Genomic DNA, 14,896 nt, shown 5'->3' with positions numbered 1-14,896 from the left:
GGCCGCCAGATTTTATTTTGAGCTAAAATCCGAGGACATCATATACCCGTCTCTTCCAGCTGCAATGTCACACACTGACTTAGCAACTGCCCGCTCAGCCACTCAGTGTCTGGGGCCATGTCCCTCCCCAGTCACTGATTGGCTGAGCGGGCAATTGATTACCCAGGTACATGATGTCCCATCTGAAAGAGCTGCAGGTGGCCTGCAGCTGTCAACAGGACCCAGGAACTGCGCTATGGGGCACGGGGATGGGTAAGCTTACTTTGTTTATTATTTTCCGGCACCCTCCTACCTTCAACCATTTTATCAATTTCATGGACTTCTCCTTTAACAAAGAATGGCTAATGAATAAAGCAGCTAGCACAGTGACGTGTAACTTGTGGCTATCTAATCGATAAGAATTGTTGGAGCCTATAGATGGGCCCCACAGGAGCATGTTAGAGAGTGATCATTTCACATTTTAATACCGGTGGCTGAAGAAGTTGGAGGAAGCCCTATGGAGCCATAGAATGTATCCATGTTTTCCCGGACTCTCTAGGGCTGAATCAGGGCCGTAGCTAGGATTCACGGGCCCCATAGCGAAAATTTTTAAGGGCCCCCCCCCCTACGCACAACACAAAGCCCTGCGCATTTATATATCTGCTTTACTGCTGGTGCACTGATAACCCCTAACCTCTGCATGGAGCTCTGCACATTTTCCTTTCCTACTTGACTACGCAGCTGGAGAACTGAGGTCAGAGGTTATAAGTGCAGTGAAGCAGAGATCTCTGTCTTCTGCTTGTTAACCTTTTTTTGTGTGTTGCAGTATGTAAGTAAACATTGGTACACTTACACACTGCAGTACATAAGGGGTTATGCAGAAGGACACACACTCTCACGCCCCCTCCTGCACGGGCCCCATAGCAACTGCCTACCCTGTCTCTATGGTAGCTACGCCACTGGGCTGCATCCAACTGCCACCAGTACGATCACACCTGAGCAGGCTCGAGTCACGCTCATCTCTATTTGAGTTGTGATTTCCCCCCAGCTGGAAGGCTACAGGCTGCACATTACACGTGTCAGTAAAGAGGACTGCTCTATGTTGCTGCTACATTTTGATCCTCAGCCCTCAAGTTCCATAGAGAGCCTTTGAGAAGAAGAGTGCTTTCTGTAATCAGCTCAGGAGAGAAAAAAAATCACTCCAATCATCCGGTACTGCCGCAGCCTGGCATGATTGATTTGGGCAAAGTGGTGCTCTCAATCATCACCTATGCAGGCTACAGCTGTACCTTGGGCTCCCATTCTCCCAGCCATAATACAGATGAGATCTTTCACATCTTGTATTCAATCGGCTTAATCTTGGTCGTTTGTACTTGTTAAAGGAAAATATGGCTTTGCACTTGTCTGCGGAGAGCAATGCGTTCTGTCTCGGCCCAGCAGAGCAGGGAGGCACAAGCAACCCCCAGTAATTATACAAGATCCTCACCCTTGGCTCCTCTTAGCACAAATCCAAATCCTTCGCTGTCTTTCTTCTGCAGAAGCACAGTTTTTTCTTTAATAATGTAGTCACTGAAATGAAAAATAGCAGAGTCAATATGGGGACATAAAATACAAGGGGCTTCCACAAAACCAGAAAAATGATGGTCTATCTTATCAATCGGTGATCGTCACATTGCTGTCGTGCTGCTGTTACAGTCTGTTTGTATTATGAAATTTGTCCCCTCTATCCCCCTGTAGCCTGGCTCTGACATAATCACCTCCTACCTTCTTCCTGTGCCTTGCAGCCATGTTCTTTCCACCTTAAGTCATACCTCAAGTCATTGTTTTACCTGCTATTTTGTGCATATCGATAAAAGTTTTAGCATGACACCCTCTCTTGCTTATGTATATGTTCAGTGTCCCACTGCAGGAATTTCTAGCACTACATGGTTGTTGGATCAGAAACCATAAAAATGCTCTTGATTGTGTATTTTGTTATATTTTCAATTTGCATTGCATCTGTGTATTCTGCTGCCATCTAGTGGCCATGATGGGACATGGTCAGAGCAAGTCACATGCATTATTTAGGCAATGTGTGAACATAGGGAGGGAAAAATAACACTTTTTTTTTTGCAAAAGCAGGTCATAAATAAAGTGCATATATATATACATATATATATATATATATATATATATATATATATATATATGACAGCTGTATTTTGCTTTTATTTTACTTTGTGTGAATATAGCCTTACAGCTGCACTTAAAGGTTGCTACATTCTACATTCTGACTGGGCCTAGTCACTGGTAACTGAAGTGGCTACAGGTAGTTGCCTGTACCCCGTAACTGGGTAAAGCAAAGTGCCAGTGGAGCTACTTTTCTCAGATGTACCTCCTGAAAAACAAGCAATATGCAACCAATACCCCCTTTTACAGAAGAGACAAGGGACTGTGAGTATCAATCTTACTGGAGAGACCAAGGAGGAGAAGGGCAGGGACCCCTACATTACACTTTTTGCCAGAATAGGGGGTGCACTTGCTGTGCCCATATTGTCTATTATTCTTATTGAACCAATTGTATCTGCCAACAGCAACATGCACTGTGAAGAAGAGACTGCTGTTCTTTACAGCCCTACCACCCTGTCTACTCTCCTCCCTCAGCATTTCTGCTAGTTCGCCACTAGAGATGAGCGAACCTCGAGCATGCTCGAGTCCATCCGAACCCGCTCGTTCGGCATTTGATTAGCGGGGGCTGCTGAAGTTGGATAAAGCCCTATGGCTATGTGGAAATCATGGATATAGTCATTGGCTGTATCCATGTTTTCCAGACAACCTTAGAGCTTTATCTAAGTTCAGCAGCCCCAGCTAATCAAATGCCGAACATTTGAGTTCGGATGGACTCGAACCCGAACCCGGGTTGCTCATGTCTATTCGCCACCCATGAGAACATCTCATTTCACTGCTGACTGGTGAGGTTGCAGCACCTGATCCATTCACTCCCTGTAGCATCATTCATCACAAGGCAGCATGATGGAATCACACCTCATTCTCCCTAAATTCCAATAAAGATGTGATGTGATATAAAGCAAGTTTGCAATTTACATTCATTGATAAATTTTTAGTTATCATGTAAAACGGCACTTCCTGTGTTTTTTTTTTTTTTAAAGAGTCTAAACACAGGAAGTCCCGTGTTTCCCAGGTCATCTGCATGCTCACAGACATTTTCTGTACTGGCTAGGACATGTGTTTAGTCAATTTTTTTCTAACCAGCACAAGACAAAAAAGCTTAAGGAGACTGGACCTTGATACAAGTAAGTATAGGTTTGTTATAAAGCACGAGAACTAAACATAAATAAATAAATGATGAATGTAAATTGCAAACTTGCTTTATATCACTGGTAATTTAGATTTTAAAAGTTATAACGACAGGTACACTTTAAACATAAGTTAAACAATGTATTTAGATACACAGGAGTGAAGTCTAATGGTAGGAGAACTATACATAAAAATGCATAAAAAACTGAAAATTAAGAATTAGATCTATTTCAGCCCCTATGGATAAAATCTGCACTTGAAAGGTTGGGTTTGAGATATGAGATGCTGCTTAAGGCTATGGTCACACATAGTAAAAGACCGGCTGTTCCATGACCTGGCCGGTCTCAGAAAATATCATCCCAGCCAGTACTGCAGTACCAGCCGGATGATCTCTAGCGCCTCTGAGTTCTGATCCGTGTGCGCCCGCATCAGAACTCTCCTCTGCATACAATGAAACGTGCGTCCGGAGCCGCTTGCTCGACAGTGTGCACTGACAGGGTTTTCTGTAGCCGCTATTCAATGAATAGCGGCCGCAGAAATCTGACGTTAGTTTTCTATGTCGCCGCTAGGGATCCCGGCCAGAGTGTATACCCTGTGTGTATACCCTCGGCCTGCAGCACAACGTAGGTTCTGTACCAATCACGGCCGTCGCAACAACGGCCGTGATTAGTATGGAACTTACGTTGTGTGAACATGGCCTAAAGGGGTTGCCTGCTCAAATATTATTGATAGCCGATCCATAGGATAGTCTAGCAATACTTGATTCGATTCAAGTTAGTTTGATTCCGTTGAAGTAAACAGGAGCTGTGCTTAGCCGTAATACCCATTCATTTGGCACATACCACATCTATGGGAAAGTTTTACATAAAGAACTAACAAAAGGGTTGAGCATGATGCTGCGGATAGAGGCAGAGGTGACACAGATGTGGGCCCTAAGGGGTATACATTTCTGTTGTATTGAAAATTCACGGGACATATTGATGCTTATGGGGGTTAGATCTGATCTCTCTCTTAGGTTGGGTAGAAGACTGTTTCTTCAGATAGATAGATATAATTTTTGTGTATATATATATATATATATATATATATATATATATATATATATATATATATTTATTTTTTTAATTTATTTATTTATTTTTTTGGAGGTGTGCTTTTTTTGTATACCACACTTGTGGGGCATTATCTTATATAACTATACATAGAAGCAATAGCTGAGTAATAAATAGTACGCTAAATTCATCAGGAGAGGTAAATCAGTGCTTGACGGCTGATTTAAATCACCTTTGAATGGCGCATTATGGAACCATGTGAGGCAGCGCTCACTGAACACTAACTGTGGAGGAGTTAAGTGAGTACTGAGTGGCAGCGTTCATTGTATTGTGTATGGCTGCAGTAGCCATCTAATACATGTTGGATATTTGCATAGGTGCTATATATCAGTTATCAAGGCTAAAGAAAACAACTCACTGTCCTTGGATAATTTACGGAACCCTTAAAACCCTCATTGTCTGACCTCACAAATTATGAATGCGCCAAAATTCCCAAAGACACCTTAAAAAGTAGAAGCTATTATAACAGCAAAGAGGGGACCCACTCTATATTAATGTCTATGAGTTTAGAGTGGGGCGTCTTATAATCTCCTGTAGGCTAAAAGTATAGGTGTCCGTATATATGTGTCCATATAGTAGTACAAATACTATAGAAGGTTTAGGGGCTAAAATGTTTCTTTGGTAATATTTGCAGTGTCCCAGAACCAATGTACCACTGCTGGGTATACATGTATGTAAGTTGGCACTGATGTTATGTGTCTTTTAGGGTATTCTGTGGATAAAGGTGTTTTCTGCATTTGACCACTAGATGGCACTATTTTCTTCTATAGAAAGCATATGCTGAAGGATGCTGAAGGGGTTAGGTGTATGACAGACTGTAAGTGCTTTAGAGGAAGTTTGCCAGCCACCTCCATATCTCTGGGCCTATCACAGCCCTGTAAATGTTTCTTACCAATTCTGAGCCTAGATAGAAAACAAGTCCCAGCCCTTACTTATAAGTCTTGTGGAGGGAGCCATGGGGTTAAGCTCGAGATTAGTTTGATTCCAGAAGAAGACCCATTAAGAGTAGAGTATCCTGAGGGTGACCTGTGGCCAGCACCATAAGTAACTAAAGGCAAGCTATCTTTATCTGTACAAGTTCCTGATAGCCAGGCTATGGCCTGCTACAGCCAGAAAGGGGTTAACTTCCATAGGTGAGGGGATCAGACCTGTTCATATTGTTGGGTATTGTCGCACTCAAGTTTATCCTGAAGTCTTACAGGTCTGAACAAGGACTTATCTAAAAGTGGTTGGAGAAGTGCTACTAGCCGACAAGCCTCACTGTTTCCTGTTTGGTTCCCTCGGCTTATGTTGAAGGGCTAGGTTCAGTTGTGCATTCATGGGGCCCGTGCTACTGGACTTGCCACTCTGTGTACTTTGCAAACATTGACAGATCAGTCATAGCCGTGAGTATGGTATCTTTTATATGTGTTAGGTTTATCACAACTGTAGCAAATGTTGTCAGAATCCCCCCAACAGAGTGCCGTGCATATATGGAAGGGTCCCCTCCTCCTGGTAGTCCCCTCACTACAAGTACAAAACTTCACTTAAACCTCCAGAGACTTTACAAAACTCAAGTATTGTCTATTCACAGCCTTACTGCTAAAGCAGTAATGAATGGTGCCCAGCCTCCTGCTCCGTCAGCTGTCAGACAGCATCTGCCATCATACGACTGATCTGCAATCAGATATAGTTGAAACTCCTAGCCTGTGTTGGAGCTGTGGTCTAGGGGTAAATCACCTGTCTAGAGACCAGCAACGGTTTATTTTCTTTGGTTCGCTTCCCTTGATGGAAATAAAATATAGTTTGTTTGTTTTTTTTCTCATCGTTATAAAAAAAAAAAAATAATTTGAAAACTAATTTGGATCTGACTGGGAATTCAATAATGAGAAAAACTAGCCAAAAAAGAAATATATATATTTTACTATACTGTATTTCCATCAGGGAAATCAGACCAAAGAAAATAAACTATTTTTAGTCTCTAGACAGGTGATTAACTCCTAGACCACAGCTTTAACACTGGGTAAGAGGTGTAACTATATCTGATTGTAGATCAGTCCTCTGTTGGCAGGCACTGGCTAACAGCGTGAGAGAGCAGGAGGCCGGGCAGCATTGATTATTCATTAAAAAGAGAGAGGAGTAAGGAGTGGTGAGGCGTGCCAGAGTGCAGGACAAATATTGAGCCACCCCTCCTCATTGACTCTTTATTACAGTAGAGAGACCCAACATACAACCCATTTCATTGACAAATTACCAAAAGGTAAAATGCTCAATAGGTAACTGCCAGCTACAGCACAATGTCGGCACCTCAGGCAGGGCCCCTGGTACTGACAGATTCCCTTTAACTTATGCTGGAGTCTGTGCGTTCCTATATTGCACCACCATACAAAATTCGGACCACACTTTTATGGGCTTGTGCAGGTACCTATCGTCAAGTACTACAGCAGTACCACAACATCAGCTCTTGCATTTAACACTTTGCCCCCCCACTATGGGTCACGCCATATTGTTATCTATAGTTAGGTGGTTGCATTAGTTAAGCAGTAAATGGTTGTATTGGAGCACTGAGTGGTTGTAATAATTGAACCATGTGGCAGCACCTAATGGCAGCATTAATAGAGCGTTTAATATTAATGGCATTAATTGCAGGCATTAATTTAGTCCTGAATAGTGACATTTATTGAGCTTTAAATGGAGGATTACTTGGGATTAATTGATTCCTACATGGGGGTATTTACCAAGCACTGTAAAGAAGCATTTATCCAGTACTGTAAGTATTAAACACTGTTTTAGGTACTAAATTGGCATTGTAAGCTATAATATGCTGGAACTACAGCTGTATTTCTCTCTTCGAAAGTGAACCTCCTCAATAACAGAGGAGTGACATGAACCTGAACGAAGCCTTGGGGATACTAGGTTCATAATTAGTTAACTACTGGGCACACAGCTTAGAAAAGTTGAGGAACTACAGGGGAAAAAATTACACTAAAAGTCACTAGTGTTGTTTTTCTTTCCCCCCCCCCCCCCCCAAGTTATTGATTTGTATGAGTAAGTAAAGAGTTTAAAAAAAAAGTATAGAAGACAAGCCAGAATGCACCGATCCCCAGACCTCCTTTTGTAATAAATATTGAGGTGGCACCATGTGGTGACATGACTACAGCACTAATCACCGCAGAGTGACAAATAAATATTCATTAGGCTATTCCTTCCCTAGTGCACCAAACTGGCTCATTACCATATAGATTAAAGCGGTATTCCACTTAAACATAACTTTTGATATGTTGCTGCCCATGGCGAGACTAACAATTCCTTCCATACTTGTTAATATCCATTTAGTCTACTTCCCTGAGTTCTGAGTTGCTGCTTTCTGCTGAAGACACAAAAACCTGTGTGTGAGCTTTTCTCTCTGTCTCCACCTCTTCTCCCCCTCCCTTCTGAGAAAGCTGTCTCCACCTCTTCTCCCCCTCCCTTCTGAGAAAGCTGATGTAAACAAGTCCCTGGTGGGCTTTATCTGCAACTTTGTAGCTTGTATGAAATGCTGAGAGGGTAAATCACAAAAAGTTCATTAGCAACTTGACCTCAGAAAAACCCTCCTAGCATTACAAAAAAGCTATTATATTGAAGATACAGTCTGTCAGGGATTTGCATATATCAGCTGTCTCAGAAGGGAGGGGGGAGGAGGGAGAGACAGAGAGAGAAAGACTCACACACAGATTTTTGTGTCTTCAGCAGAAAGCAGCAGCTCAGAACAGGGGATAGATAATAGCAAGTATGGAATGAATTGTTAGTCTTACCATCTGCACCAACATATCAAAAATGTTTGAGTGGAATAACCCTTTAAACTATAAAGTACACAAAAACGGCACTGAGGACGAAGGTAAGAAAATGACCTTCATCCTCGGTGCCCCATGCCATATAGATAATTTCAGCAGGTTAGGTGCTTCTAATCTGCTGATCGTTTCACTTTAAATATTCATAAATCAACAGTATAAGTGAATATTAGAAACGTTGTACTATATCTTATGGGCGAAAAATTCCTGTTTTTCCACTTATCAGCCTTTAAAAAAAAAAAAAAAAAAAACCAGCACATATTTCTCCTAAATGCTGTCCATACAAGTCTGCAGAAAGTTTTGTAGGTAAGAGGGAGAGAAGATGGGAATACCCAGAGAGAGGCAAAGGCAGACATAGATTGTAGAGTGACCACTGAAGCTTATAGTATTAGATCTCACCTCAGGGTTTGATTCACAGCTTAGACTGCTCATTATTGCCTTTTAATGCCCCCCAGAGAGGAAAACTGGTGAAAAATTCCATAAGCAAGTAATATAATGGCCATAAGAATGCTTTTTTTCATATACACACATAATGCTTTAAAGTGTCACTGTCATTATAACTTTCAAAATCTAAATCAACAGTAGATGTGATATAAAGAAAGTTTGTAATATACATTCATTATTATTTTTTTTTGTTATCATGGAAAACATGGCACTTCCTGTTTACTTTTCTCAAAGAACAGGAAAAAGTAAGAAAACAGGAAGTCCTCTGAGCGCTTACAGAGAAGGCAGTCATGTGACTGATGGACACATTGAGCTGTGACTCTCTGTACTGTCCGGAATTCCTGTGTTTAGTCTGTTTTTTACAACCAGCACAAGTTAGAAAATCTGCCTTCAGGAGACTGGACCTGGATTTCTGGTAAGTTCAGCTTTGTTTTACAGTATAATAACAAAAAAAATAATAATGAATGTATATTGCAAACTTGCTTTATATCACATACTGTTGATCTAGATTTTGAATATTATAACGAAAGGGGCACTTTAAGCTACTGCCACTTCTAATGTTTCAGCAAAGCATGGAGAAGCACACCTCTCTATTCACACAGAGACGCCTTCCTTCTCAGATTAATTTCTTGGTGTGGTGCCCTTTAAATAATATGCTAACAGCTGGACCCATCTCCGCTATACATACATGAAATTTACAAATAGAAGCTCAAATGCCTTAACATGTGAAAATATTGAAGTCTTTAGATTACTTGAAGTGTTGAGTGCAATCTATTGTTCTCTCCTATCACCATATTTTATGAACAGCAGCTAAAATAGGCCGACTGCTGTGTACTTCAATGGAATTAATTATAGGAACTTGGCTGTGAGGAGGAAAAATATTCTCCTTCATAATCACAACTGTAGCTGCAATATCTGCCGTTCTGATAAGCTCTGGGATTGTTGTTCTCTTTTGCACACGTTTCCGTTCTTAGGAGCTCTTCTTGTAATCCGACTTGTAATGTTAAATGGGTTTCTCTGGTTTATCAAGAAATAGGGAAAGAATCTTGTATTACCACATCTCATAATAAATTCCTGTATAATGACTACTACTGTGCTGACCCAATGTTTACACTCATGAGCGGCTCAGTGTAGGAGGGGCTAAGGACGAAGTATTGCCTGCATTGCGTACTGCCCGCACTGCATACTGGCTGCATTGAGTACTGCCTGCATTGCATACTGTCTGCATTGCTTCCTGGCTCCATTGCCTGCTTTCCGTACTGCCTGCACTGTGTACTGCCTGCATTGCCTACTGCCTGCATAGCGTACTGCCTGCATAGCGTACTGCCTGCATTGTGTACTGCCTGCACATCATACTGCCTACATTACATACTGCCTGCATTGCGTACTGCCTGCATTGCGTTCTACCTGCATAGCATACTGCCTACAGGACATACTGCCTGCATTGCATACTGCCTGCATTGTGTACTACCTGCATTTCTTACTGCCTGTATTGCATACTGCCTGCATTGCGTACTGCCTGCATTGCATACTGCCTACATTGCTTACTGCCTACATTGTGTACTGCCTGCATTGATTACTGCCTGCATTGTGTACCACCTGCACTGTATACTGCCTGCATTGTGTACTGCCTACATTGCGTACTGATTCATTGTGTACTGACTGCATTGCTTACTGCCTGCATTGCTTACTGCCTGCATTGCATACTGGCTGCATTGCATACAGGCTCAATTGCCTGCTTTCCGTACTGCCTGCACTGTCTACTGCCTGCATTGCATACTGTCTGCATTGCGTACTGCCTGCAATGTGTATTTCCTGCATTGTGTACTTCCTACATTGCATAATTGCATAATTCCTACATTGCGTATTGCCTGCATTGTGTACTGCATGCATTGAGTACTGCCTAAACTGTGTTCTGCCTGCATTGCATACTCCTTGCATCCTGTACTGCCTGCATTGTGTACTGACTGTACTGTGTGCTGCCTATATTGCGTATTGCCTGCATTGTGCATTGCCTGCATGTATGTGCCCAGTTTGCATCTAAAACTCTTACACATTGGGGTAAGGATGCAGGATAAAGTTATGTGTGAATGGCCACATAGGTATTTTGTCAGGGAACAAAGTTACCAGGAACTATTTATTGGAAGACAGCATGGCACCAAGCACTATGTATGAAAGCTTTTCGCTATACATGGGGACAACACGACTGACACTGTTTATAGGCACAAAACATCTGGCACTATTTATGTGGTCAAAATTGATATCTCTGACTATGGGGTTATAATGACTAGTTATAGAAGTAGCAGGCGGGTATGCTGTCTCTGGTGACTTGAAGAAGGGTTCCGTAAATTGCCAAAATGTGTTAATTTTTAAGGGGTACACTGGAAAAAAAAACTGGAGAAGTCCGTACATTTGTAAAATATGGCAGCCGGCAGGGGGGAATTTGATCAGGAGTAGGAACTTACCTCTGCCCGCGCCCGCAGTAAGCGGTGGAACCAGCCTCGGGACCTTCGCTGGGCTCTGGGATCTTCGGCGCTGACAAGTCACAACCCGGCTGATGGACTGGCCGCTCAGCCAGTCAGTGACTGGGGCAGGCGCAGCTCCAGTCACGGATTGGCTGAGCGGCCAGTCTATCAGCTGGGACAGGCATTTTCCCTAGAGTCGTGACATCATCACATCTCAGGGGAAAATGCCTTCCGGTGGGGGTTCCAAGCCCGGTCCAGCCGCTCACCACGGGCACGGGGCGAGGTAAGTACCTACCCCTGATCAAATTCCCCTGACCCCTGTCAGCTGCCAGATTTTACAATGTTTATTTTCCAAAACATCCCTTTAAGACATCTACCTAATAACAAACTGATCTTCGTAACCATCTGAAGTCTGGTAGAGCTCCTTGCACCTTGAGGTATATTCCATTTCACTGCATGATTTCTCCATAAAATATGACCTTCTCATAGCATGGGATAGAACCTGACACCAAGGATCATTGAGATTACCGGCAGACATCGAACTCTAGTATGTGATACGCCTGTGCAATCGCACAACCAAGTAAGGTGAGCTACCTAGTGTGTTATCTATCGGTCTGGATGTACGTGCCCTATGGTGCATCTCTGCTTCTTATTTTAGCTACATTAAACTGTTCATTGGACAAAATCGATAACTCTATCTATGGGGTTCACATGGAACTAATGACAGGAACTAATATGGAAGCAAGATAGAATTTTTGTACAGTATGGCTTAGTCAACGACCTATGGTGATCCCATATTGTAAAATATATGACGGCAAGAATTTTCAGTGCATTATACTATTAATTTCAATACCATATGTATACGTGTCATGGGAAATGGTGATATGTGGCTTTAATGGCTAGTAGCAATATCATAGGGGTGCTCATGCATTAAATGGTCACTGTTACTTAAAGGGGTAGTTCACCAAAAATGTGCTTCTGGTGCCAGAAAGTGGCAGAGATTTGTAACTTATTTCTATTAGAAAAATCCCAAATCTTCAATCTGTATGTCCTGCAGGAAGTGATGTATTCTCTCCAGTCTGACACAGTGCTCTCTGCTGCCACCTCTGTCCATGTCAGGAACTGTCCAGAGCAGTGGCAAATCCCCATAGAAAACTTCCAAACTGAACTCCAAAAGAATATCACTGCCTGCAGGACATACAGCAGCAGATAAGTGCTGAAAGATTTTTTTTAATAGAAGAAAATTACAAATCTCTGGCACCAAGTTCATTTGAAAGATTTTTTCCCCCTTAACTAGCCCTTTAAATAAAACTTATGTGGCCTTAAAGTGACTGTCCCACCAGGCCCAGGCTGAAGCACTGGAGACGGGCCGACCCACCCTCAGTGGGAAGAAACCCCAGCCCCTCAATGACTCCATTAGAATCAATGCAACCCTATCATAGAGAGGCTAGGGTTTCCTCCCACTAAGTGCCTCCAGTGCTTCAGCCTGGGCCTGGTGGTACAGTCACTTTAAGACGACTGAAGATTCTATTAGTTGGGGGTTTGAGTATTCAGACCCCAGCCAATCATAGGAACAAGCTGGGAGAAGCACATGGTGTCTCATTTCACTCCTTGTCTCGGAGGTCTCCATCCTTCTGCTCTATTATAACTTATATTGACAGCAGGGAAGTGTTTCTTCCGGCTTGTTTTCCAGATCGGTGGGGAGGGGGGGGGGGTCAACAAATCGAAACTTTAGATATGTCTCTGTGACATGCAATGCCAGGTAGACTTTGAGGCTATATTTTTACACAACGTCTTGTTATGTAAAATAACAGTGGTTTTTTCATATCGACGGCCGTCACTATCAAACAACGGCCGTTATTTGGCTTAAAAAGGTGTTTTGTGAACATAGCCTGAAAGGTGACCAAAATGGATGTGAACAATTGCGGATCCTGAGAGACCTTGGGGGAGATTTATCAAACATGATGTAAAGTGAAACTGGCTCAGTTGCCCCTAGCAACCAATCAGATTCCACCTTTCATTCCTCACAGACACTTTGGAAAATGAAAGGTGGAATCTGATTGGTTGCTAGGGGCAACTGGGCCAGTTTCACTTTACACCATGTTTGATAAATCTCCCCCTATATCCACTATACACCATATCCCCTATACACTTTACATACACATGCATGCTCATCCCGGCCAGGCATGTCTGAATTGCCTTATGTCCTGCATGACCATCGGGGGATAGTGAGGACAAACTACTACACGCTGGATCAAAGTCGATGCATTTAGTCAGTTTTCACCGAATGTGTATGGACACCCATAAACTGAGACTAAAACCCTCTTAGGGTGCGTTCACACCTACAGGATCCGCAGCAGATCCGCAGCAGATTTGATGGTGCAGATTTGATGCTGTGTTCGGTTATCTAAATGAAATCTGCTGCGGATCCGCAGCGGAAAATCAGCTGCGGATCCGGTAAGTGTGAACGTACCCTAAGACAGTTAATGCACCACAAGCGAAAAAATAAATACAGGCTATGACTGGATCATATAAAATAGGCTGACAAAATAGAAAGCTTCGGCTCTCCATGGACCAGAAAGTTTGCAAGTCAATGCTTTTAATGTAGAAGACAGAGATTGTGAATGTGTGATGAGGCTAGCATATTTTAAGCTCTCGAGAGGGAGGACTTGACCTTACAGAATGGGTAATGAGCGGTTGTGGTAATAGGACGACTAAACAGGTTTCACCGTGAGAGAAAACCATAATAATAAAAAGATGCAATATTGACGCCTTAAAGAATGTAATTTTTAACAAATCAATAAAAGTAATTGCAATGACCGGGGTCTGGGTCTCTAAGAGCTTTATTTTTAGGAAAATAATACAGCAAACCACTTTGTATATGCAGCATATGCTATATATTATTTATTCATATGTGCTTGTATCACCTCCCCCTACACTGTCACAGTAACACACAGTGCCCCGGTGGTTGCCGCTCCCTGTCATAACATACTATTCCAAGCTTAAGCAGCCCACCCCCTTTCTCTCTGTGGACGGACCAGTACAGGTGGAAGAATATACTGTCTATATTAACGCCTTGAACTTTTTGTTCCTTAATGTGAGGAACTTTTCAGGCTGTGGTGTTTCATCCCATAGGGATAAAAAAAAATGTAGACATTAAAAGGAACCTGTCAGCAGCCTTTTTTAAGGTGTATCTGCTGTCAGTAATGTAGGTCACTTAAAGGGGTTATCCAGTGCTACAAAAACATGGCCTCTTTTCTCCAGAGACAGCTGTTGAGTGCAGGTTTTGTAACGCAGTTACGATAATAAGAATGGAGCTCTAGCGGGGAGGCACTTTTGTGCTGGGACCGGGGAGGAGGTGCCCGAGGGAAAAGACGTCCACTCACCTCCATGGTTCCAGCGGCGGGTCCCGCATCGCTCCGGTGCCCGGTTCCAGGCCGCTTACGGGTGTCTGACGCGGGCCCGAGACGTGACGTCTCAGGTCCGCTCAGCCACTCAGTGAAGGAGGCGGGATCTGTTTCAAGTCCGCTCAGATTCCGCCTCCTTCACTGAGTGGCTGAGCGGACCTGAAACGTCACGTCTCGGGCCCGCGTTAGACACCCGGAAGCGGCCGGGAACCGGGCACCGGAGCGCCGCGATGACATGGACAGAGGTGGCAGCAGAGAGCAGTGTGTCAGACTGGAAAGAATGCACCCCTTCCTGCAGGACATACAGCAGGTGATAAGTACTGGAAGACTTGAGATTTTTAAATAGAAGTTACAAAACTTACTGAAACCAGAGGATTTGAAAG

At 43.0% G+C, this 14,896-nt stretch overlaps 1 protein-coding gene across 1 annotated transcript in view; it reads right to left on the bottom strand.

The window, feature by feature from the left end:
• SHANK1 (SH3 and multiple ankyrin repeat domains 1) overlaps positions 1–14,896 on the bottom strand; it is a 197,747-nt gene that overhangs the window by 27,973 nt on the left and 154,878 nt on the right. Inside the window, exon 15 of the mRNA XM_069946701.1 lies at positions 1,466–1,548. Coding sequence (XP_069802802.1) covers positions 1,466–1,548 — 83 coding nt within the window. The remainder of the gene's footprint in view (positions 1–1,465; positions 1,549–14,896) is intronic.

Source organism: Dendropsophus ebraccatus, chromosome 12 (genome assembly GCF_027789765.1).
Source record: "Dendropsophus ebraccatus isolate aDenEbr1 chromosome 12, aDenEbr1.pat, whole genome shotgun sequence".
Classification (NCBI taxonomy): Eukaryota; Metazoa; Chordata; class Amphibia; order Anura; family Hylidae; genus Dendropsophus; species Dendropsophus ebraccatus.
Note: the sequence above shows the minus strand (reverse complement) of the source record. Positions and strands in the feature narration are given on the sequence as shown.